The sequence below is a fragment of the Ranitomeya imitator genome, chromosome 6 (genome assembly GCF_032444005.1).
Source record: "Ranitomeya imitator isolate aRanImi1 chromosome 6, aRanImi1.pri, whole genome shotgun sequence".
Lineage (NCBI taxonomy): Eukaryota > Metazoa > Chordata > Amphibia > Anura > Dendrobatidae > Ranitomeya > Ranitomeya imitator.
Window position 1 is genome coordinate 305,907,924 of NC_091287.1, and position 27,707 is coordinate 305,935,630.

At 42.8% G+C, this 27,707-nt stretch overlaps 1 protein-coding gene across 1 annotated transcript in view; it reads left to right on the forward strand.

Annotated features, from left to right (window-relative positions):
• Window positions 1-8,983, forward strand: part of RPP40 (ribonuclease P/MRP subunit p40) — a 77,665-nt gene extending 68,682 nt beyond the window's left edge. Inside the window, exon 8 of the mRNA XM_069730714.1 lies at window positions 8,615-8,983. Coding sequence (XP_069586815.1) covers window positions 8,615-8,813 — 199 coding nt within the window. The 3' untranslated portion in view covers window positions 8,814-8,983. The remainder of the gene's footprint in view (window positions 1-8,614) is intronic.
• Window positions 8,984-27,707: the final 18,724 nt, after the last annotated feature.

Below are 27,707 nucleotides of genomic sequence, written 5' to 3' on the forward strand. Positions count from 1 at the left end.
TATAGAAGATTGTAACAATATATAGGTACTAATAAATCTGAGCGTGGGATAAAACCAGTCTGAGAGCAAAGCTGCATAAAGATGTATTTAAACAAAACAGAAATGCTAACAAAACTAAGACAGATATTCCTGCAATTGTAACGAGGTGCACAGCACAATATGATAATCACAGCACAGTGAATAGCGGGATGCGACCGCTAATATGAAAAAGTCCAGCAAGGATATGACGAGGGGGCAAACAAGAAACTTGACGAGGAAGTCCAGTAGGTTATTAGTGGAAATGCACACAGTACTTAACAAGGAAGTCCAGCAAAACTTGATCCCACGTGCGCACAGCACTTGTTTGTGGAAGTTCAATAATATGCAGGTGGTGCATTGAGCATGAAGTCCTGGTGAAAGAGGATGAAGGGAAAAAGAGGGAGAGCGCTATCTTGCGTAGTAGATAAGTAAAACTCTCTTGGTGAGAAAAGCAGCACTAGAATCTTGCTCACCTGGTGTGGTTGTGCAAAGAGGCACAACACTGGGAAAAGTTTAGCAAACAAGGGAAATCCTTCCACAGGTGTGGTGCCCGACACAGCAGTTCCAGAGGTGAGATGCAGCTGAAAGGGGTGAGGCAGACCACCGAGTAGTGAGCAGCTGAAGCAGGGAGTTCCCCAGACCACAGGCAGAAGATCAGGAGCCAGCAGCACAAAATACTCAGGCACAGAACACCACATGACTCGGACTTAAATAATCAGGACAGACAGGAAGTTCCATGACAGGGTGAGATCCAAGACTCCATCTTGGATCAGGGCAAACAGGGACAAGGGAAGTCTGGAATCCTTACACCCATACAGATGCATATGTAAGCAGAGCACCACATAAAGACCAGCCCACAGGCGGCCCCGGTGCATGAGAATCTCATTAACTGAAAATTTCAAATACAGATTAAACAACAACCACAAGATGGATTTCATCAACCAAGGTATCATTTTAATCAGTATAACAGCGCCAATCTGACAGTATCTGTAGTTTACCGAGCAAAAGAGGGATTTAAGTATCACGGCATGCACTGAGAGTCTCATATGAAGCATTATCAAGAAGCAAAGGCTGCAGTTACTGCCCTAATCTCTGTACCCTCCCTGAAATGTAGCATCAGTGACGCTAGTTTCAGGAGCTGGGCTAGTCCCAGCACGATGTGCATTGTGCACAATGACAGAGCACTCTCTGTTGCTGGCTCAGATCAGCAGTAATGAGCCAGCATCCGAGTGTTGTCAGAATACCCAATGAGACTGGTATCTTCACTTCCGGAGACTACGCTAGTCTCTGCATGCTGGGTATCTGTCAACACGCTCTGTTGCCGGCTTGTTACTCCTGATCTGAACTGGCAACAAAGTGTGCTGTCATTGTCCACCTCATGCAAGGACTAGCCCACCCTTGAAATGAGTGCCAATGATGACTCTTTGCTTCAGGGATGGGGCAGGGGCTTCTGCCCCATGATGATGATGCTTTATTTAAGAGTCCCAGGATGCACTAGGATTCTCAAATGAAGAATAATCAAAAAGGAAGTGAAAAGTAGAAATCAGTTAGATAGCGTAGTTAGGAAAACTTTAATTCAACTATATTAAAAATAGTTTAGATTATGGCTGTTAAGAAAGGCAATTCAGTCCTACAATGGACATAGCGGTCAGAGCACATACAGTGATCTGACAATAACCCAAAATCATAGAACGAGCTCTGAGACGTGGGAACTCTGCAGACCGCAATCCCTAATCCTCTCCAAACAACACTAGAGGCAGCCGTGGATTGCGCCTAACTCTGCCTATGCAACTCGGCACAGCCTGAGAAACTAACTAGCCTGAAGATAGAAAATAAGCCTACCTTGCCTCAGAGAAATACCCCAAAGGAAAAGGCAGCCCCCCACATATAATGACTGTGAGTTAAGATGAAAAGGCAAACGTAGAGATGAAATAAATTCAGCAAAGTGAGGCCCGACTTTCTTAACAGATCGAGGATAGAAAAGGTAACTTTGCGGTCTACACAAAACCCTAAAGAAAACCACGCAAAGGGGGCAAAAAGACCCTCCGTACCGAACTAACGGCACGGAGGTACACCCTTTGCGTCCCAGAGCTTCCAGCAACAAATTAGACAAGCTGGACAGAAAAAATAGCAAACAAATAGCAAAGAAGAACTTAGCTATGCAGAGCAGCAGGCCACAGGAATGATCCAGGGAAAAGCAAGTCCAACACTGGAACATTGACAGGAAGCCAGGATCAAAGCATTAGGTGGAGTTAAGTAGAGAAGCACCTAACGACCTCACCAGATCACCTGAGGGAGGAAACTCAGAAGCCGCAGTACCACTTCCCTCCACCAACAGAAGCTCACAGAGAGAATCAGCCGAAGTACCACTTGTGACCACAGGAGGGAGCTCTGCCACAGAATTCACAACAGTACCCCCCCCCTTGAGGAGGGGTCACCGAACCCTCACCAGAGCCCCCAGGCCGACCAGGATGAGCCACATGAAAGGCACGAACAAGATCGGGAGCATGGACATCAGAGGCAAAAACCCAGGAATTATCTTCCTGAGCATAACCCTTCCATTTAACCAGATACTGGAGTTTCCGTCTAGAAGCACGAGAATCCAAAATCTTCTCCACAATATACTCCAATTCCCCCTCCACCAAAACCGGGGCAGGAGGATCAACAGATGGAACCATAGGTGCCACATATCTCCGCAACAATGACCTATGGAATACGTTATGTATGGAAAAAGAATCTGGAAGGGTCAGACGAAAAGACACAGGATTAAGAACCTCAGAAATCCTATACGGACCAATGAAACGAGGTTTAAACTTAGGAGAGGAAACCTTCATAGGAATATGACGAGAAGATAACCAAATCAGATCCCCAACACGAAGTCGGGGACCCACACGGCGTCTGCGATTAGCGAAACGTTGAACCTTCTCCTGGGACAAGGTCAAATTGTCCACTACATGAGTCCAAATCTGCTGCAACCTGTCCACCACAGTATCCACACCAGGACAGTCCGAAGACTCAACCTGTCCTGAAGAGAAACGAGGATGGAACCCAGAATTGCAGAAAAATGGCGAAACCAAGGTAGCCGAGCTGGCCCGGTTATTAAGGGCGAACTCAGCCAAAGGCAAAAAGGACACCCAGTCATCCTGATCGGCAGAAACAAAGCATCTCAGATATGTTTCCAAGGTCTGATTGGTTCATTCGGTCTGGCCATTAGTCTGAGGATGGAAAGCCGAGGAAAAAGACAAGTCAATGCCCATCCTACCACAAAAGGCTCGCCAAAACCTTGAAATCGGTCAATGGTTTGGCAATACTAGAAAAATTGCAGATGAAGCGACGATAAAAATTAGCAAAGCCCAGGAACTTTTGCAGACTTTTCAGAGATGTCGGCTGAGTCCAATCATGGATGGCTTGGACCTTAACAGGATCCATCTCGATAGTAGAAGGGGAAAAGATGAACCCCAAAAATGAAACCTTCTGCACACCAAAGAGACACTTTGATCCCTTCACAAACAAAGAATTAGCACGCAGGACCTGAAAAACTGTTCTGACCTGCTTCACATGAGACTCCCAATCATCCGAGAAGATCAAAATGTCATCCAAGTACACAATCCGGAATTTATCCAGGTACTCTCGGAAGATGTCATGCATAAAGGACTGAAACACTGATGGAGCATTGGCAAGTCTGAATGGCATCACTAGATACTCAAAATGACCCTCGGGCGTATTAAATGCAGTTTTCCATTCATCTCCTCGCCTGATTCGCACCAGATTATACGCACCACGAAGATCTATCTTGGTGAACCAACTAGCCCCCTTAATCCGAGCAAACAAATCAGATAACAATGGCAAGGGGTACTGAAATTTAACCGTGATCTTATTTAGAAGGCGGTAATCTATACAAGGTCTCAGCGAACCATCCTTCTTGGCTACAAAAAAGAACCCTGCTCCTAATGGTGACGATGACGGGCGAATATGCCCCTTCTCCAGGGATTCCTTCACATAACTGCGCATAGCGGCGTGCTCAGGCACGGATAAATTAAACAGTCGACCTTTTGGGAATTTACTACCAGGAATCAAATTGATAGCACAATCACAATCCCTATGCGGAGGTAGGGCATCGGACTTGGGCTCATCAAATACATCCCGGTAATCAGACAAGAACTCTGGAACCTCAGAAGGGGTGGAAGATGAAATTGACAGAAATGGAACATCACCATGTACCCCCTGACAACCCCAGCTGGACACCGACATGGATTTCCAATCTAATACTGGATTATGGGCTTGTAGCCATGGCAACCCCAACACGACCACATCATGCAGATTATGCAACACCAGAAAGCGAATAACCTCCTGATGTGCAGGAGCCATGCACATGGTCAGCTGGGTCCAGTATTGAGGCTTATTCTTGGCCAAAGGCGTGGCATCAATTCCTCTCAATGGAATAGGACACTGCAAGGGCTCTAAGAGAAACCCACAACGCTTAGCATACTCCAAGTCCATCAAATTCAGGGCAGCGCCTGAATCCACAAATGCCATGACAGAATACGATGACAAAGAGCAGATCAAGGTAATGGACAGAAGAAATTTTGACTGTACCGTACCAATGGTGGCAGACCTAGCGAACCGCTTAGTGCGCTTAGGACAATCAGAGATAGCATGAGTGGAATCACCACAGTAGAAACACAGCCCATTCAGACGTCTGTGTTCTTGCCGTTTAACTCTGGTCAAAGTCCTATCGCACTGCATAGGCTCAGGTTTAAGCTCAGGTAATACCGCCAAATGGTGCACAGATTTACGCTCACGCAAGCGTCGACCGATCTGAATGGCCAAAGACATAGACTTATTCAAACCAGCAGGCATAGGAAATCCCACCATGACATCCTTAAGGGCTTCAGAGAGACCCTTTCTGAACATAGCTGCCAGCGCAGATTCATTCCATTGAGTGAGCACGGACCACTTTCTAAATTTCTGACAATATACCTCTATGTCATCCTGACCCTGACAAAGAGCCAGCAAATATTTCTCTGCCTGATCCACTGAATTAGGTTCATCGTACAGCAATCCGAGCGCCAGGAAAAACGCATCGATATTACTCAATGCAGGATCTCCTGGTGCAAGAGAAAATGAGGGTCGCCGCGCAAAAAAGAAATAACAATCAAAACCTGTTGAACTGGATCACCAGAGGAGCGAGGTTTCAAGGCCAGAAATAATTTACAATTATTTTTGAAACTCAGAAACTTAGTTCTATCTCCAAAAAACAAATCAGGAATAGGAATTCTTGGTTCCAACATAGCTTTCTGATCAATAGTGTCTTGAATCTTTTGTACTCTTGCCGAGAGCTGATCCACAAATGAAGACAGACTTCTAATGTCCATCGCTACACCTGTGTACTGAACCACCCAAATGTCTAGGGGAAAAAAAAGGCAAAACACAGTGCAAAGAAAAAAAAATGGTCTCAGAACTTTTTTTCCCTCTATTGAGAATCATTAGTACTTTGGGCTTCCTGTACTGTTAAGAAAGGCAATTCAGTACTACAATGGACATAGCGGTCAGAGCACATACAGTGATCTGACAATAACCCAAAATCATAGAACGAGCTCTGAGACGTGGGAACTCTGCAGACCGCAATCCCTAATCCTCTCCAAACAACACTAGAGGCAGCCGTGGATTGCGCCTAACTCTGCCTATGCAACTCGGCACAGCCTGAGAAACTAACTAGCCTGAAGATAGAAAATAAGCCTACCTTGCCTCAGAGAAATACCCCAAAGGAAAAGGCAGCCCCCCACATATAATGACTGTGAGTTAAGATGAAAAGACAAACGTAGAGATGAAATAGGTTCAGCAAAGTGAGGCCCGACTTTCTTAACAGATCGAGGATAGAAAAGGTAACTTTGCGGTCTACACAAAACCCTAAAGAAAACCACGCAAAGGGGGCAAAAAGACCCTCCGTACCGAACTAACGGCACGGAGGTACACCCTTTGCGTCCCAGAGCTTCCAGCAACAAATTAGACAAGCTGGACAGAAAAAATAGCAAACAAATAGCAAAGAAGAACTTAGCTATGCAGAGCAGCAGGCCACAGGAATGATCCAGGGAAAAGCAAGTCCAACACTGGAACATTGACAGGAAGCCAGGATCAAAGCATTAGGTGGAGTTAAGTAGAGAAGCACCTAACGACCTCACCAGATCACCTGAGGGAGGAAACTCAGAAGCCGCAGTACCACTTCCCTCCACCAACAGAAGCTCACAGAGAGAATCAGCCGAAGTACCACTTGTGACCACAGGAGGGAGCTCTGCCACAGAATTCACAACATATGGCATTAGTTGGGGCTTTAGGATAAAAAATACTTTGGACTTGGGACCACCCTTTCGAGGATCCGCCTATCTTGGGCTAAAAGGGACATATACAGTGTCTTTCAAAAGTTTTCGGCCCCTGGAACTTTTCAACCTTTTCCCACATTCAGGCTTCAAACATAAAGATACCAAATGTAAATTTTTGGGAAGAATCAACAACAAATGGAACACAATTGTGAAGTTGAATGAAATGTATTGGTTATTTTAAATTTTTGTGGAAATTCAAAAACTGAAAATTGGGGCGTGCAATATTATTCGGCCCCTTTAACTTAATACTTTGTTGCGCCACCTTTTGCTGCAAATACAGCTGCAAGTCGCTTGGGGTATGTCTCTATCAGTTTTGCACATCGAGAGACTGAAATTCTTGCCCATTCTTCCTTGGCAAACAGCTCGAGCTCAGTGAAGTTTGATGGAGATCGTTTGTGAACAGCAGTTTTCAGCTCTTTCCACAGATTCTCGATTGGATTGAGGTCTGGATTTTGACTTGGCCATTCTAAGGCTGCCGTCACACTAGCAGTATTTGGTCAGTATTTTACATCAGTATTTGTAAGCCAAAACCAGGAGTGGAACAATTAGAGGAAAAGTATAGTAGAAACATATGCACCACTTCTGCATTTATCACCCACTCCTGGTTTTGGCTTACAAATACTGATGTAAAATACTGACCAAATACTGCTATTGTGACGGCAGCCTAATACCTGGATACGTTTATTCGTGAACCAGAAATTTCTTTCTTCTTTCCACTTTTGCATAAATGCCAGATTTGTGCAGTGTACGACTGATTGTTGTCCTATGGACAGACTGTCTCACCTCAGCTGTAGATCTCTGCAGTTCATCCAGAGTGATAATGGGCCTCTTGGCTGCATCTCTGATTAGTCATCTTTGTTTGAGATGAAAGTTTAGATGGACGGCCGGGTCTTGGTAGATTTCAGTGGTATGATACTCCTTCCATTTCAATATGATCACTTGCACAGTGCTCCTTGGGATGTTTAAAGCCGTATTTGGATACAAAGAGATTTCAAAAACTTGGAACTTCTCCACAACAGTATCACGGACTTGCCTGTTGCGTTCCTTGGTCTTCATGATGCTCGCTGTGCTTGAACAGAACCCTGAGACTATCACAGAGCAGGTGCATTTATACAGAGACTTGATTACACACAGGTGGATTATATTTATCATCATTAGGCATTTAGGACAACATTGGATCATTCAGAGATCCACAATGAACTTCTGGAGTGAGTTTGCTGCACTGAAAGTAAAGGGGCCGAATAATATTGCACACCCCACTTTTCAGTTTTTGAATTTCCACAAAAATGTGAAGTTGAAGGAAAATTATACTTTTGGAAGACACTGTATGTTTTTGTTTTGCATCTTTCTAATAATGCAGTATCTCTTAACATTTATTTTTCTGTGCGTGTACATATGAGGGCTTGTGTTTTTTGTCTTTTGACATCAATTGTATTGGTGACAATCAAAGAAGAGGGGTGGGGTTGGAGATTGACAGCTTTATAGAGCCAGAGAAGGTCGGCACCAGATGGAAAACAAGCAGGAAAGGTGTACTTAATATGTTTGGCCATACCAAAAGTGCACCGAGCTCCTGTACTTGAACAGTTACCTTATGCTGACCAACTCCTTTAAGTTGTTACCGTTCTTGATGAAAGGCCAACCTTAGGAGAAAATACAATCACTTCTTTATTATTTCCAACAGTCTAAATTGTTCACAGAGCAGTATAATTTATTATGGATATCTCAGAAAACCAGGGTCATGGCAGTGAAAAATATGAAGCACCAGACCTGAGCTAAATTTGATGTGTATATAGGCATCGTAAGTGGCAACTGCATTAGGTTGGCATTATCAAGCCTCTATACAGGGAAATTCTGGAAGATGCTGATCTAGTGTTGCAAGCATGCGTTCTGACTATCGCTGCCTTAAGAAATCCTGCAATGTTATTAAGACCTCACTAGTTTCTATGGCAACTATCTTAATGCAGAAGCAACTGCGTCCACCTTTAGAAATCCAGTGCTCCATTTGATATCCCAACCCAGATGATGGCAGAAACCTCAGTGAAATATTCAGATGCTAAACATGAATTATCGTTGACATACACATAGGCATGGAATGATCCTTGTTTTTGGTACCTGGAAAGAGGCTAACCCATACATACTTCTGTCTACTAGAGATGGCGTTACATTTGTTGAAGGCCACACTGTATTCTCACCTCCTTTGTCTGTTCTTATTGCAGTGAATATTTCAGTGAACCAAAGTTGAGTCAGTGGGTATCCCTTGTGGTCCATGGTTTCGCGGACAGTCCTGTATCCTGGAGAGAAAGCGAACATGGTTTCTTTAAAGGTGGTGAAAACTTGTACAGTTTTGTCATATTTAACAATGAGGACTATTGGTTGCAAATGGCTGTTGGAACACATGATAGCTGTCCTCCATAATAAAGATGGTAATTATTACAAGATAGGAGATTTACATTTAACAAAATATATATATTTTTATATTTTCTGTGGATTATTTACTATGTGGCAAATATAATACAACATTTTTCAAAGCTGTCCAAGCACAAATTGTGTGTAATTCCAAATAAAAGAAAACTTTTGCTTCAGTTTCTATTGTAGTTTTAATTTTCTTTTCTGTGAGAATGTTCAAACTTGTTAAATTAGGAGATCTACAGAGCAAGGACTGGAAAGCTGCGCTAACTATAAAAACATACTGTGTGCATAGGAATCAGTCATAATATACACATAAGACTGCCCAAAGTCAAACTGATGTGGAGATCTGGGTTTACTTATGGTTAAAGGAAAATCTGCTCCTTTCATGTGGGGAGGGGGCTATAGGATGCTGATATCCAATGAATGGAGGTAGGTGATAGAGAAGACAATGATATGATGTACAGTGGGTATGGAAAGTATTCAGGCCCCTTTAAATTTTTCACTCTTTGTTTCATTGCAGCCATTTGGTAAATTCAAAAAAGTTCATTTTTTTCTCATTAATGTACATTCTGCACTCCATCTTGACTGAAAATAAAATGTAGTAATTTTTGCAAATTTATTAAAAAAGAAAAACTGAAATTTCACATAGTCATAAGTATTTAGACCCTTTGCTTAGTATTGAGTAGAAGCACCCTTTTGAGCTAGTACAGCCATGAGTCATCTTTGGAATGATGCAACAAGTTTTTCACACCTGGATTTGAGGATCCTCTGCCATTCTTCCTTGCAGATCCTCTCCAGTTCCATCAGGTTGGATGGTGAACATTGGTGGATAGCCATTTTCAGGTCTCTCCAGAGATGCTCAATTGGATTTAGGTCAGGGCTCTGGCTGGACCAGTTAAGAATGGTCAGAGTTGTTCTGAAGCCACTCCTTCGTTATTTTAGCTGTGTGCTTGGGGTCATTGTCTTGTTGGAAGGTGAACCTTCGGTCAAGTCTGAGGTCCAGAGCACTCCTGAAGAGGTTTTCATCCAGGATATCTCTGTACTTGGCCACATTTATGTTTCCTTCAGTGACAACCAGTCGTCCTGTCCCTGCCGCTGAAAAACACCCCCATAGTATGATGCTGCCACCACCATGTTTCACTGTTGGGATTGTATTGGGCAGGTGATGACCAGTGCCTGGTTTTCTACACACACACCGCTTCGAATTATCACCAAAAAGTTCTTTCTTCGTCTCTTCAGTCCAGAAAATCTTATTTGTCAGTCTGGGATTCCTTCATCTGTTTTTTAGCAAACTCTATGCGAGCTTTCATATGTCTTGCACTGAGGAGAGGCTTCTGTCGGGCAACTCTGCCATAAAGGCCTGACTGTTGGAGGGCTGCAGTGATAGTTGACTTTGTGGACCTTTCTTCCATCTCCCTACTGTATCTCTGGAGCTCAGCCACAGTGATCTTAGGGTTCTTCTTTACCTCTCTCACCAAGGTTCTTATCCCACGATTGCTCAGTTTGGCTGGATGGCCAGGTATAGGAAGACTTCTGGTGATCCCAAAACTTCTTCCATTTGAGGATTATGCAGGTCACTGTATACTGCACGAGGAACGGCGTAAAAAATAAATAAAACAAATTCTTACCTGTTGTTGATTTTTTTCCATTCTGCCTCCCAAAGATCGCCGTAAGGCTTGGTACACATTTATCTTGTGCTCTGCACTGAGCGCTTACACCTGGGTTTCCGTGTAAATCTATGAAATACATGATTCAGACAGAACCTTTGGTGGAAGATTCCCTATAATGAGGCGGATGGAGGCACTGTCGACACCGTCTGACCTGTGAACCGGCGGTGTCCGTCTTTTTAGGATTGCATTAAAGTGCCGTCGGCCACAGTTTTGTGTACTTCTGAAAAGGATACCGCTGAACAGAGGCCAGACGGTGTCCAGAGTAACTCTGCTGCCTCATAGTGAATGGATCCCTTGAGGGTTTCATTTGAATCACTTCACTCAGAGATTTAGATGGAAACCCCAAAGTAAGAGCACCGGATAAAAGTGATCCAAAACTTTACGTAAAATGTTCCCAATAAAAGCTTCAACTCAATTCACAAAAAAGTGCCCCTACTGAGGTCTGTCATCTGTTAATGGAAATATAGGGGGCTTCCACATTACTGGTAGTACAAAGGCTCTGGAGAAGTGAAATGGCTCCTCGCAGTGCAAAAGAAATTAAGCAAATTCTGTGCTCCCAAATCCAAATGCCCCACAGTGTACCTAAGGCTAGGTTCACATTGCGTTAGTGGCAGTCCGCTAACGGAATCCGTTACATAACGCCACTAATGCAATGTAACGGATCCGTTAGCGCACCCATTGACCGCAATGTATCTAACGCATCTCTAACGTATGCCATTTTTGGCATGCGTTAGCGATGTCCCGTTATTTTCTGATGGACCTCGAACGCTGCTTGCAGCATTTTTGGGTCCATTCTTGCTAGCGTAGATCAGGCATCTGCGCTAGCAGGATCGCTAAACGCAATCCCTTTTTGTACATTGCGTTAGCGCATTCCGTTAGTGCAATCCGTTTAGCGCATACGCTAACGCAATGTGAACCTAGCTTAAGCCATATACAGTTAGGGCCAGAAATATTTGGACAGTGACACAAGTTTTGTTATTTTAGCTGTTTACAAAAACATGTTCAGAAATACAATTATATATATATAATATGGGCTGAAAGTGCACACTCCCAGCTGCAATATGATAGTTTCCACATCCAAATCGGAGAAAGGGTTTAGGAATCATAGCTCTGTAATGCATAGCGTCCTCTTTTTCAAGGGACCAAAAGTAATTGGACAATGGACTCTAAGGGCTGCAATTAACTCTGAAGGCGTCTCCCTCGTTAACCTGTAATCAATGAAGTAGTTAAAAGGTCAGGGGTGGATTACAGGTGTGTGGTTTTTGCATTTGGAAGCTGTTGCTGTGAGCAGACAACATGCGGTCAAAGGAACTCTCAATTGAGGTGCAGCAGAACATCCTGAGGCTGAAAAAAAAGAAAAAATCCATCAGAGAGATAGCAGACATGCTTGGAGTAGCAAAATCAACAGTTGGGTACATTCTGAGAAAAAAGGAATTGATTGGTGAGCTTGGGAACTCAAAAAGGCCTGGGCGTCCACGGATGACAAGAGTGGTGGATGATCGCGGCATACTTAATTTGGTGAAGAAGAACCCGTTCACAACATCAACTGAAGTCCAGAACACTCTCAGTGAAGTAGGTGTATCTGTCTCTAAGTCAACAGTAAAGAGAAGACTCCATGACAGTAAATACAAAGGGTTCACATCTAGATGCAAACCATTCATCAATACCAAAAATAGACAGGCCAGAGTTAAATTTGCAGAAAAACACCTCAAGAAGCCAGCTCAGTTCTGGAAAAGTATTCTATGGACAGATGAGACAAAGATCAACCTGTACCAGAATGATGGGAAGAAACAAGTTTGGAGGAGAAAGGGAACGGCACATGATCCAAGGCACACCACATCCTCTGTAAAACATGGTGGAGGCAACGTGATGGCATGGGCATGCATGGCTTTCAATGGCACTGGGTCACTTGTGTTTATTGATGACATAAGAGCAGACAAGAGTAGCCGGATGAATTCTGAAGTGTACCGGGATATACTTTCAGCCCAGATTCAGCCAAATGCTGCAAAGTTGATTGGACGGCGCTTCATAGTACAGATGGACAATGACCCCAAGCATACAGCCAAAGCTACCCAGGAGTTCATGAGTGCCAAAAAGTGGAACATTCTGCAATGGCCAAGTCAATCTCCAGATCTAAACCCAATTGAGCATGCATTTCACTTGCTCAAATCCAGACTTAAGACGGAAAGAACCACAAACAAGCAAGACCTGAAGGCTGCGGCTGTAAAGGCCTGGCAAAGCATTAAGAAGGAGGAAACCCAGCGTTTGGTGATGTCCATGGGTTCCAGACTTAAGGCAGTGATTGCCTCCAAAGGATTTGCAACAAAATATTGAAAATAAAAATATTTTGTTTGGGTTATGTTTATTTGTCCAATTACTTTTGACCTCCTAAAATGTGGAGTATTTGTAAAGAAATGTGTACAATTCCTACATTTTCTATCAGATATTTTTGTTCAACCCTTCAAATTAAACGTTACAATCTGCACTTGAATTCTGTTGTAGAGGTTTCATTTCAAATCCAATGTGGTGGCATGCAGAGCCCAACTCGCGAAAATTGTGTCACTGTCCAAATATTTCTGGCCCTAACTGTATAACGTCCACATGTTTGGCATTTCTGAAGCGATGAGAGCCCACCTAACTTACAGGTGCATGTTGCCAAAAGCAAGGGGTGGTCATAACATACTTGTCATTACAACATACTGGTCACTACAACGGCAGTTTGCAATTTTCACTCGCCAACATTCATTGTTGCTTGTTTCTCGAAAATACCCATGCAGTCAAAATCATTACTACATCTGTAGATAAATTCTCAAAGGGGAATAATTTCCAAAATAGTCACTTGAGGGGGGATTTTTCTTTTCTAGCAATTAGGGCTCGGTATATGGAGTCAGCAAACTGTTCTAGGAAAATCAGTGCTCCAGGAGACAAATAGCTCACCGTTCCTCCCAAGTCTCATCGTATGGCTAAGTAGTACTGTACAGTCACTTGTGGTATTGCCACATTCAGCAGAAATTGTGGGACAAATCATGGTGCAATTTTTACCCACTTGTGACAAGATGTAAAATCTGGGACTAAAACAAAATTTTGGTGGTAAAAATGTAGTTCTTTTTTCTTCACTACCCAATGGTATAAAATTCTGTGACACCCATGGTGTCAATATTATCACTGCACCCCTAAATGAATTCAGTGAGGTGTAGTTTGTAAAATGGGGTCAATTAGGGGGTTCTGCTGTTCTGGCACCTCATGGGCTTTCCCAGTGGGTCATGGCACACGTAAACCATAGCAGTAAAATATGCACTATAGTATGGCGCTCCTTGCCTTCTGAGCTTTGCACTGTGCCTGAAAAATATTTCCTGATTTACATGTAGAAAATTGGCGCACTCAGGAAAAAATGGACCTCAGTTTGTTTTAAAAAAAAATTCTTGCTAGCCCTTAGAAAAATTAAAAACTCGGTATCTAAAACAATATTTTAGTGGTAAAAATGTAATTTATATTTTCTTCATCGCTCAATGGTATAAAATTCTGTGAGGTACATGTGGTCTCAATATGATCACTGCACCCCTAGATGAATTCGTTGGGGAGTGTACTTTGTAAAATTAGTTCACATATAGGGGGTTTCTTTTGTTCTGGCATCTCAGGCGCTCTGCCAATGTGACATGGTACCCTCAAACCTTTCCAGGAAAATCTGAATTGCAATATGGCGCCTCTTCCCTTCTGAGCTTTGTACTATGCCTCAAAGTGGGTATTCCCCCACATATGGGGTATCGTACTGAGGAGAAATTGAACAACGAATTGCATGGTGCAATTTATCCATGTACCATTTAGAAAATGCAAAATTTGAAGTTAGGATACATTTGTGGGCAAAATATAATTTTTTATTTTCTCGTCTCAACATTATAAACTTCTGTAAAGCACCTTGGGGGTTCAAGGTGCTCACCACACATGTATATACATTTCTTGAGGGGTCTAGTTTAAAAATTGGGGCCACTTGTGGGGGGTTTCCACTGTTTAGACACATCATGGGCTCTCCAAATAGGACATAACGCCCGCTAATGATTCCAGGAAATTTTACATTCTAAAAGTCAAATGACGCTCCTTCCTTTACGAGCTCTGCTGTGCACACAAACTGGCAAACTCAGGAAAAATTGCACAACAAACAGTTTTTCCTGTTGCCATTATGAAAATGCAAAGGTTGGGGCTAAAAAACATTCGTGGGGGAAAATGTGATTTTTTTTTTTTTTTCATGGCTCAAAGTTGTAAACTTCTGTGAAGCAAATGAGAGTTCAATGTGCTCACCACACATCTTGATCAGTTTCCTGAGAGGTCTAGTTTCCAAAATGGTTTCACTTGTGGGGGATTTTCTCTGTTTAGGCACATCAGAGGCTCTCCAAACGCAACATGGCGTCTGACAAATATTCAAGAAAATTTTGCATTCAAAAGTCAAATGGCTCCTTCCCTTCTGAGCTCTGCCATGTGCCCAAACAGTGGTTTTCTTCCTCATATGGGGTATCTGCATGCTCAGGAGAAATTGCAACAACTTTTGAGGTTCATTTTTTCTTTTACCCATTTTCAAATAAAAGACATTGGATTTGAAGAAAATTGTTTGTGAAAAAAGTTAAATGTTCTTTTTGTTTTCACATTCCAAAAATTCCTGTGAAGCACTTGATGGGTTAATATACTTCTTTAATTTGGTTTTGAGCACCTTGAGGGGTGTAGTTTTTAAATTGGGTCATTTTTGGGTACTTTGTTTTATTGGCCTCTCAAAATCACTTCAAATGTGAGGTCGTCCCTAAAAGAGAAAAAGAGAAATCTTTGGTCAAATTTTAACACTTATAACTTCCTAACAAAAAAAAGGATTTAAAAAAATTGTGCTGATGTAAAGTAGACATATGGGAAATGTTATTTATTAACTATTTTGTGTGACACATTTCTCTGATTTAAGGCCATAAAAGTTTGAAAATTGCAAAATTTTCCACATTTTCACCAAATTTCCATTTTTTCCCCCAAATAAGCGAATGTTATATCGAAGTATGTTTACCACTATCATGAAGTACAATATGTCACGAAAAAATATTCTGAGAATCAGTGGGATTCGTTGAAGGGTTCCAGAGTAATTGCCTCATAAAGTGAAAGTGGTCAGAATTGAAAAAATTGGCCTGGTCATTAACGTGCAAATCACCTTGAGGTGGTAAATGGGCTAATGTTGCTGTACTTATCTTGGCAGCCTTCCAGAACAATATTCTTCTTGTCTTATCAATTTATTAGGGACATCCAGTTCTAGGTGATGTTACTTTGCCAAATTTAAGCCCCTTGTTCATGACTGTCCTGACAGTATTCCGTGGTATATATAGTGCCTTTGCAAAACTTTTTTACCCATCTCCTGACTGATAACTTTCAACAGTAAGATTGCTTGGCTGTTTTATACAATGTTTACTGGCCATGGTCTTTGCTGTAATATGCAGCTAAGGAAATGTTAGAAGACTCCTACTAGAGCATCTAAACTTTATATAGTGTTAATCAGCTTCACCTTTTAAGGAGGGCAGCTGTGAAGTGAATATTAATTAACTTTTAAATGTGATTGGATAATTATGAACACAAGCACATCTTCAATTAAAAGAGGGTGGCACAATAATTTAATTTTCTTATTTTAACAAGTGTGTGTTAACTTTGTATATCTGCTGTACTCTTATAAGTAGTAGCTACAGTGGAGAAAAATGTATTTAGTCAGCCATCAATTGTGCAAGTTCTCCCACTTAAAAAGATGATTGAGGCCTGTAATTGACATCATAGGTAGTCCACAACTATGAGAGTCAAATTAAGAAAACAAATCCAGAAAATCACCTTGTCTGATTTGGCAAGATTTATTTTGCAAATTATGGTGGAAAATAAGTATTTGGTCATTAACAAAATGATCAATGTAAATCAAAATGAATATCCCATGGAGGTCTGGATTTGGAATGATACTCAAAATCAAAGTGGAAAATCAAATTACAAGCTGATCCAACTACAGTGGAAATCCCTCAAGACAAGGAAATGATGTTCAGTTATGTGTGTGTTGCCTCCATGTGCCTGTATGACCTCCCTACAATGCCTGAGCATGCTCCTGATGAGGTGGTGGATGGTCTCCTGAGGGGTCTCCTCCCAGACCTGGACTGAAAGCATCCGCCAACTCCTGGACAGTCTGTGATGCAACTTGACGTTGGTGGATGGTGCGAGCCATGATGTCCCAGATGTGTTCAATCGGATTCAGGTCTGGGGAATGGGTGGGCCAGTCTATAGCTTTAATGCCTTTATCTAGCAGGAACTGCTGACACACTCCAGCCACATGAGGTCTGGCATTGTCCTGCATTAAGAGGAACCCAGGGCCAATCGCACCAGCATATGGTCTCACAAGGGGTCTGAGGATCTCATCTCGGTGAGCGCATGGAGGGCTGTGCAAAGAAATGCCACCCCACACCATTACTGACCCACTGCCAAACTGGTCATGCTGAAGGATGTTGCAGGCAGAAGATAGCTCTCCACAGCATCTCCAGACTCTGTCATGTCTGTCACATGGGCTCAGTGTGAACCTGCTTTCATCCTTGAAGAGCACAGGGCGCCAGTGGCGAATTTTCCAATCCAGGTGTGTGGCTAATGCCACCATCCTGCACGGTGTTGGGCTGTGAGCACAACCCCATCTATGGACGTTGGGCGCTCAGACCATCCTCTTGAAGTTGGCGTCTAACCGTTTTTGCAGACACATACACAGGCATGCTGGAGGTCATTTTGCAGGGCTTTCGCAGTGCTCCTCCTGTATCTCCTTGCACAAAGGCTGAGGTATCGGTCCTGCTGCTGGGTTGTTGCCCTCCTATGGCCCCTCCACATCTCCTGGTGTACTGGCCTGTCTCCTGGTAGCACCTCCAGCCTCTGGACACTACGCTGACAGACACTGCAAACCTTGCCACAGCTCGCATTGATGTGTCATCCTGGATGAGCTGCACTACCTGAGCCACTTATGTGGATTGTAGAGTCCATCTCATGCTACCATGAGTGTGAAAGCATAACCAACATTCAAAAGTGAGCAAAACATCAGCCAAAAAGCATTGGTACTTAGATGTGGTCTGTGGTCCTCACCTGCAGAACCACGACTTTATTGAGTGTGTCTTGATAATTGCCAATCATTTCCATCTGTTGTCTATTCCATTTGGACAACAGCTTGTGAAATTGATTGTCAAACAGTGTTGCTTCCTAAGTGAACAGTTTGATTTCACCGAAGTTTGATTTGCTTGGAGATATATTCTGTTGTTTGTGTTCCCTTTATTTTTTTGAGCAGTGTATATTCTTTTTTGGCAATGACAGAGGTCAAACCTTTTTTGTAAGTCTTCACAAGGTTGGCACACACTGTTGGTGGTATGTTGGTCTATTCCTCCATGCAGATCAACTCTAGAGCAGTGATGTTTTGGTCCTTTCGCTGGGCAACATAGACTTTCAACTCCCTACAAAGGTTTTCTATGGGGTTGAGATCTGGAGATTCGCTAGGCCACTCCAGGACTTTCATATGCTTCTTACAAAGCCACTCCTTCATTGCCCTGGCAATGTGCTTGGGATCATTATCATGCTGAAAGACCCATCCATGTTTCATCTTCAGTGCCCTTGCTGATGGAAGAAGGTTTGCACTCAAAATCTCACGATACATGGCCCCATTCATTCTTTCATGTACAGAAATCAGTCATCCTGGTCCCTATGCAGAGAAACAGCTCCAAAGCATGATGTTGTCATCCCATGCTTCATAATAGGTATGGTGTTCTTTGGTAGAAACAAAACTCGTCATGTTTGGAGGAGACAGAATGCTGAGTTGCATCTAAACAGTTCTACTTGGTTTCATCAGACCATATGACATTCTTCCAGTACTCTTCTGGATTATCCAAATGCTCTCTAGCAAATTTCAGACGGGCGCATACATGTACTGGCCTAAGCAGGGGGACACGTCTGGCACTGCAGGATCTGAGTCCCTGGTGAAGTAGTGTGTTACTGATGGTAGCCTTTGTTATGGTGATCCCAGCTGCTTTATGCAGGTCATTCACTACAGTCATGGACAAAAATTTTGAGAATGAGACAAATATTAATTTTTCCAAAGTCTACTGCTTCATTTGCATATACTCCTGAATGTCAGAGTAATCAGCTTAACAGCAATTACTGTACTTGCAAAGTCAATATTTGCCCAGAAAATGAACTTTAACCCCCAAAACACATTTCAACATCATTGCAGTCCTGCCTTAAAAGGAGCAGCTAACATCGTTTTAGTGATTGATCCGTTAATACAGGTGTGGGTGTTGATGAGGACAGGGCTGGCGATCAATCAGTCATGATTAAGTAAGAATGACATCACTGGACACTTTAAAAGGAGGCTGGTGCTTGGTATCATTGTTTCTCTTCAGTTAACCATGGTTATCTCTAAAGAAACACGTGCAGCCATCATTGCACTGCACAAAAATGGCCTAACAGGGAAGAGTATCGCAGCTACAAAGATTGCACCTCAGTCAACAATCTATCGCATCATCAAGAACTCCAAGGAGAGAGCTTCCATTGTTGTCAAAAAGGCTCCAGGGCGCCCAAGAAAGACCAGCAAGCGCCAGGACCGTATCTTAAAACTGTTTCAGCTGCGGGATCGGACTACCAGCAGTGCCGAGCTTGCTCAGGAATGGCAGCAGGCTGGTGTGAGTGCTTCTGCACGCACTGTGAGGCGGAGACTCTTTGAGCAAGGCCTGGTTTCAAGGAGGGCAGCAAAGAAGCCATTTCTCTCCAGAAATAACATCAGGGACCGACTGATATTCTGCAAAAGGTACAGGAAGTGGACTGCTGAGGACTGGGGCAAAGTCATTTTCTATGATGAATCCCCTTTTCGATTGTTTGGGACATCTGGAAAACAGCTTATTCGGAGAAGAGGTGAGCGCTACCACCAGTCTTGTCTCATGCCAACTGTAAAGCATCCTGAAACCATTCATGTGTGGGGTTGCTTCTCATCCAAGGGAATCGGCTCACTCGCAGTCTTGCTTAAAAACACAGCCATGAATAAAGAATGGTACCAGAATGTCCTCCAAGAGCAACTTCTCCCAACCGTCCAAGAGCAGTTTGGCGCCCAACAATGCCTTTTCCAGCATGATGGAGCACCTTGCCATAAAGCAAAGGTGATAACTAAATGGCTCATGGAACAAAACATAGAGATTTTGGGTCCATGGCCTGGAAACTCTCCAGATCTTAATCCCATTGAGAACTTGTGGTCAGTCATCAAGAGATGGGTGGACAAACAAAAACCAACAAATTCTGGCAAAATGCAAACATTGATTATGCAAGAATGGACTGCTATCATTCAGGATTTGGTCCAGAAGTTGATTGAGAGCATGCCAGGGAGAATTGCAGAGGTCTTGAAGAAGAAGGGTCAACACTGCAAATATTGACTTGCTGCATTAACTCATTCTAACTGTCAATATAACCTATTGGTACTCATAATATGATTGCAATTATATTTCTGTATGTGATATAAACATCAGACAAACACTAATAAAAACCAGAGGGCAGCAGATCATGTGAAAATATAATTTTGGTGTCATTCTCAAAAATTTTGGCCATGACTGTAGGTCCCCCCGTGTAGTTCTGTGATTTTTGCGCACCGTTTTTGTGATCTTTTTGACCCCACGGGGTGAGTTCTTGCGTGGAGCCCCAGATTGAGCAAGATTATCAGTGGTCTTGTATGTCTTCCATTTTCTTATTATTGCTCCCCCAATTGATTTCATCACACCAAACTGCTTGCAAAACACTGAAGATAGAGGGCACCATCAACAACAAGACTTTATGTGCTCAACCTGCAGCATGTCAAATATTGAGACCGTACAAAAAAGCAAAGAAGACATGCACATACGCAGGGATCACCAAGAAAGATTAACAAATTTTATTAATTGCAAAGTCATTTAAACCACATACCGCACACAAAATTTTTAAAACATTTAAAACCAGAAATCACAGAATATACCCCAAAAAAGGGGTCGGGGACCACAGAGTAGGGAGCATGGGTTCAGTCCATCATCAAGTTACATCACAGAAAATATTGTACGCGGTATATTGTCAGTTAAATTCAGTTTATACTGTACAATAAAAATAGCAATCCTATTATAACAGATTGGTACCCAATATAGATATAGAAAGTGCAAAATGCAGTCTCTATAGCAGCCTATGAAGACAAAAATAAATGCCCTAAATGCACATGGAATAATTAATGCTCAAAAAATAGAAAACATCTTAGCAATAGTAATTTCCAAATGGTAAATGCGCCAGATATTTTTCAAAAAGATAGAATTTATACAATATACACCTAATGGTCATGCTCGCATTTGGCTGAAGAGAAATAAGATGAAGGATCAGGAATCAGCTCCCAGATCACCCACCCAACGCGTTACGTCACATTAGTGACTTCATTAGGGGCAGAGTAGTGTCCTATTGCAGATTCAATCTTCCCAGCCTGGTGCAGGGCTACAATTTTGTTTCTCATGTCCTTCGACAGCTCTTTGGTCTTCACCATAGTGGAGTTTGGAGTGTGACTGAGGTTGTGGACAGGTGTCTTTTATACTGATAAGTTCAAACTGGTGCCATTACTAAAGCTAACGGAGGACAGAGGAGTCTCTTAAAGAAGTTGTTACAGGTCTGTGAGAACCAGAAATCTTGCGTGTTTTTAGGTGACCAGATACTTATTTTCCACCATAATTTGCAAAATCGATCTTGCCACATCAGACAAGGTGATTTCTGGATTTGTTTTATCATTTTGACTCTCATAGTTGTGGTCTTCCTATGATGTCAATTACAGGCCTCTTTCATCTTTTTAAGTTGGAGAACTTGCACAATTGGTCGCTGACTAAATACTTTTCTTCCCCTCCAACAGAGTATCAACCCCCACAGAATTATGCCCTCACAGTTCCCTACTCATTATGGACCCTGTACACAGTATGATGGATCCACAGCTCACCACCCAGTATGATGGATGAAGCTGACAGCCCTTCACTTGGTATTATGATCGCCAGAGCCCCCCACACGGTATGGTCGTGCACAATCCCCCAAAAGTTTGATGTCTTCACAACCCTCTGACACGCACACCTTATAATTCTCCCCTGAACCCCCACACAGTATTATGGTCCCCACAGCCATCCACCCACTTACAGACTGATGGCCCCCACAGTCCTCCACACACTATGATGTTCCGATGACCCTCTCTCACTTTGCATATGATGCCCTTACAGTCTCCAACAAAGCAGTTTGAGAGTCCTCACCGCTCCCTACACAGTATGATTCTTTCACACACAACACATTGTCTGCACACAGTAAGATGTGTTCACAGTCTTGCAAAGTTATGATGTTCCCACAGCCCCCCAAATATACAAAACCTACAAAATATACAACATGGTATGATGGCCTCCATACTGTATGATGCACATATTCCATCCAGAAAAGAATGACAATAGGAAAAACATACTACTCACCTCACTCCCATTTCCCCAATACACTTCTTTTTTTTATGTGAGCAGACTGAGGCACCACACAGCAAGCAAGATCTAGTGACATCATTCCGCCTGCTGTACTGAGTCTCATTTGCACAGGTTAAATGGTGGAAAGAGTAGCTGGACTGGCCTAGGTGGAGCAGTACAGAGTATTTTCTATAATCTTTGGCTGTTAGCATGTTCTTTCTAACTTTGGTTAGGACCATATCAGGAAAGTAGAGGTGACAGATTGCAGTTAGTCTAAAAGTGTATTGGATGATATGTAGGGGAAGAGTTCAGGTGGACATATTGTTCAAGAGTTTTTGTGTAAGGGTCATCATGTGAGGTGGCTCTGCTAAGCCTCTGGTCCAGTTGGCACAATGATTACAGGAATTAGTACAGCTTCCAGAGGACACATGGAAATTCAGGAGCCAATGGAGTGGAACCCAGCAAGGATGGATGCGAGTTGAAACACAGTAGTGCACATAATGGAGCATAAAAAGCAAGGAACACAATAGTCTCAATCCCAAGACACAGGTGTTTGTGTCAATTGTCCTTAAATAGATCTGGGGGGATGATGTCATTGATCTACACATCCACATTGATCCACACCTGGATTCCGGGGATAGCTGTGTAAAATTTTGATTGAAATGGGAGTGGTAATATGCGGTGATAGCTGGACAGTGGGTGGTTCAAGGGATGACTTCTTGAGGATGGGTGTGATAGTTGCATGTTTAAAAGAGAAAGGAAATACAACGGAGGTTAATAATAAGTTGTAGAGATGGGCTGGGATAAGGACAGCAGTAAGGTTGTAATTAACAAAATTGCTGTCCAAAAAAGTCAGCATTGGGTAATCATAACATGCATTACAAATTGTCAAAGGCAAATAATCCCTAACTGAGGACTCTAAAATATGCCTTTTATTGATGCTATCAAAGTAAATTATAATTATTAAAACCTGCACTTGTTAGGCTGCCGTCACATTAGCAGTATTTGGTCAGTATTTTACATCAGTATTTATAAGCCAAAACCAGGAGTGGGTGATAAATACAGAAGTGGTGCATATGTTTCTATTATACTTTTCCTCTAATTCTTCCACTCTTGGTTTTGGCTTACAAATACTGATGTAAAATACTGACCAAATACTGCTAGTGTGACGGCAGCCTCAGTGTGTAGAATTGGACACTAGCGTACTAATTATTAGACTCATGTCTTTAAAGGTGCTTACAGTCCTAATCCTAATTTGTAACGGTATTCAGGGATATGGGGTAAGGTGTGGACGCTGCCTAAATCCCCTGAAGATCCCACACTGCACAATCACTGGCTAGTCCCATTAAAATTTGCTCCTAAGCCTTCCAGCATGATTTGCCAGCTAGACTGGCCTCATCGGGGGGTTGAGGCTGAAATGAGCCGAAAAAGAAGTTGCTGGACCTTTTAAGACCTAGGGTCTGATGTCAGAGAAAACGTCAACCAATCACCCAGTACGAGCAGTTGGCCAATCTTGGCTGCTATTACATCCTGACAAAAGGGGTAAACTAGGTATAAATACCCCAAACCTCTGCCACAGGTTTAGGATAGATCTATTTGTGCATTCCATACTCATCATGGTGGGGATTTATCAAATTGTACTTAATTGGGAAGACGCAACTTACACATTGTGAAGGATCTACTTCCATTGCGATACTCGCCTCCAATTAGAAGGACACTACGGGGACTCAAAAAAACGCTATACACAGACTCATATGACCTATCAGCCTCTACTATACTTCTGGGTGTATCTTGCATCCCTTCCAGGTGTACTTACTGACGTGTCCACGGTTGTGCAGATCCGATCATAAGTCTGAGGATACACTGCGCATGTCAGGGTACCAAACTCCGTTTGCACATGTCCATAGTATAATTATATGGTAAGTTAGCTCGCATATGATGCAGAGAATGGTGCATACAGCATTCCCTTCATATATTCATAGAATTCTCATTCAGAGTGATCCCCAAGTATGGGTAATGAACTTTGTATACGTACACAGATGTTTAACTATATGGCCCTTAACTGTAATACATAAAAATTTATAAGGTATGAGTATACCTCCTCCCTTTCTAAAAAGGGTGGGGCAAAACATGCCCTCCTACACTACATGAAGCGGGGAAGTATCATATATACCAAAAAAGGCATAACGTTAACCAGCTTAAAGGGACACTGTCACCTGAATTTGGAGGGAACAATCTTCAGCCATGGAGGCGGGGTTTTTGGGTGTTTGATTCACCCTTTCATTACCCGCTGGCTGCATGCTGGCTGCAATATTGGATTGAAGTTCATTCTCTGTCCTCCATAGTACATGCCTGCACAAGGCAATCTTGCACAGCGCAGGCGTGTACTATGGAGGACAGAGAATGAACTTCAATCCAATATTGCAGCCAGCATGCAGCCAGCGGGTAATGAAAGGGTGAATCAAACACCCAAAAACCCCGCCTCCATGGCTGAAGATTGTTCCCTCCAAATTCAGGTGACAGTGTCCCTTTAACCTCAAATAGAACAAAAATCATCCCAATAGATAACTACCTGACAGGAACCTATAAAACCATCTCAATCCCTTAAACCACAATTTTATAAATTATACTCCCATCATAGGTTATCAATAATAATCATATTATTCTTATTAACAGATAGTGGGGTTATCAGAAGGTCAAAACAGATACCCAACAAAAAGCCACCATGACAGAAATCAATTATCAAGAAAAGCCAAATACGTGAAGCCCTCATTAAGACCAGTGGGGCTCCGAGATTTTTATCTGAATATCCATCTGCATTCTTCCTGCAGTAACAGCTGATCTAAATTGCCCTTATGGGGCCCAAGTACCATGTCTCAAACCCCATATTTGGAGATCAAGAGGATTTGTGGAGTGCACATATATGTGCTGCTAATGGTGTATCTATGCCCGTATTGATCAAGCTAATGTGCTTATACAGACGTCTCCTCAATTTCATTATTGTTTTCCCTACATACAGCTTAGGGCAGGGGCATGTTATCACATAGACAACACCTCTGGTCTTATAATTGATGCTGTCCATTCAATAATACTCCCTATTGTCTACAGGATTGACAAAATTGTTCATTCTTGGTAAGTATTTACAGAACATATCCGAGCCACAGGGATATTCTTTCTACCTTATTGGCTGGATCTTCTTTTGTGAAAAAATTACTATGTGTCAAATAGTTCCTCAAATTTTTGCCCCTATAAGTGACAGATGGATATCCTCCGATAACATCCCTTAAGGTACCGTCACACTAGATGATATCGCTAGCGATCCGTGACGTTGCAGCGTCCTGGCTAGCGATATCGTCCAGTGTGACAGGCAGCAGCGATCAGGCCCCTGCTGTGCTGTCACTGGTCGGGGAAGAAAGTCCAGAACTTTATTTGGTCGCTGGACTCCCCGCAGACATCGCTGAATCGGCGTGTGTGACACCGATTCAGCGATGTCTTCACTGGTAACCAGGGTAAACATCGGGTAACTAAGCGCAGGGCCGCGCTTAGTAACCCGATGTTTACCCTGGTTACCATCCTAAAAGTAAAAAAAAAAAACACTACATACTTACCTACCGCTGTCTGTCACCAGCGCTATGCTCTGCACTCCTGTACTGGCTGTGAGCGTCGGTCAGCCGGAAAGCGGTGACGTCACCGCTCTGCTTTCCGACCGCTGTGCTCACACAGACAGTACAGGAGGAGTGCAGAGCACAGCGCTGGAGGACAGACGGCTGTAGGTAAGTATGTAGTGTTTGTTTTTTTTACTTTTAGGATGGTAACCAGGGTAAACATCGGGTTACTAAGCGCGGCCCTGCGCTTAGTTACCCGATGTTTACCCTGGTTACCGGCATCATTGGTCGCTGGAGAGCGGTCTGTGTGACAACTCTCCAGCGACCAAACAGCGACGCTGCAGCGATCCGGATCGTTGTCGGTATCGCTGCAGTGTCGCTAAGTGTGAGAGTCCCTTTAGGCCGGGGTCACACGCGAGTTCAATGGGAGAAACTCGCGCATCAATTCCAAGCACTGCCGCTGGTGGTTTGAACCGGAGCTTGCGGCTGCATAGACATACATGCAGCTGCACAATCCTAGCTAGCGGTAGTGCCAAATATTGATGCAAGAGACTCGCACGAGTTTCTCGCATTACACACGCAAGTGTGACCCCAGCCTTAAATCGGGATCGGCTCTCAATATCCGCCAATATTTGCATATAACACTATATCAAGTAGTCACTTTTGCATCTTATGTCCCTATGAGTCCTATAATATGATCCTCCACCTTTCTGGAAGCTACATCTATCAGTACACCTCTGTTTGTCACTTTAGCCCAATTAAATGCCCTATGTAGCAACCTCTTAGGGTAACCCCTTACAGAGAATCTCTGGAATACCTTTAGACTCTCTTCCGGAGAGGACATCACTAGAGCAATTACGCCTCGCACGAAGGTACTGCCCAACCGGTATGGTAAGGTAGAAGGTTATCAGGGTGGTTATTGGGGATTATAGAATCTTTCTCTAATGTGATTATTCTTGTATGTGAAATAGGAGTCAAAGTCCTCTGCTGAAATGAGAGAACCGGGAGGTGGCATCACGGGAACAAAGTAGGGAATTTAAAGTATTAAATAATGGGTTGTGGGATAGAAAATATGAGAGTTGTGAAGTAGAACCGTTTAGCAGAGTTGAATGCAGACTTCAATTTAAAAACAACTTGATTGAATGTGATAAAGTCTTTGTTTTTGTGCAGCACAAAACAGAAATGCTGGCACTGCTACCACATCTATTCAGCACTGAATCAGGAGTCACCATAGGGAAAAAAAGTAAAGCGGTCGACCAGATCAGGTGGTGCTCAGCCCAAAAACAAACAGCGTCTAAAAATACAAATATAAGCACTAAAAAAAAGCAGCACTCACCACCAGTATATGAATTGTCAGCACTTTATTCATTCCTTACATGAGAGGAGCAGACACACAAAGAGTGAATGTACAACAGCTGTTTTGAGTAAATTACTCTTCTTCTGGTTTCTTGTAGGGCACCATTCTGCAACCCTGGAATCCTGCCTTGGCTTTTTTATTAGTTCAATGTGCTAGGGTTGCTTCTTAAGTCATCGGCTTCAAATATTCATGAAATAGGTGACCAAACAAGAGATGAGGTGATTGTGGTGGTAAAGAAAACAATGGCTGTGCCATAGAGTTAGGATATGGTGGAGAATAGAATAGAATGTGTAAATGATATAAGAAACCAGAGTGTTAAGCCCACGGTTAAAGAAGAACAGGCATTTGGTGGGACAGTTCCTGGTCCATGCTGTTTTGGCTAGCGGACCGGGGCTCCTGCAGGAAAAGTCTAGTTACTCAACGTTAAATGTCCAAGCAAATCTAATTTTGCCATTATGATTAGTGTAATGGGAGTTTTAATTTTTATTTTCACCTTCTTTTTAGAAAAGTAACATATTTAATTCTCCTGAGAGATTAGTTTTTAAATATGAGTATGTTTTCTTTTTTACTGGGGTGTATGTTCTAACTATTCATAATTGGAATGGTTAAGCAGTAGTGTTGAGCATTCCGATACTGCAAATATCGGGTATCGGCCGATATTTGCTGTATCAGATTTCCGATACTGAGTTCCGATACTTTTAAGATATCGGATACCGGAATCGGTAGTTCCTATAGTGCAATGATGCACTATAATGGAGTGTGAGCGGTGCGTGGGC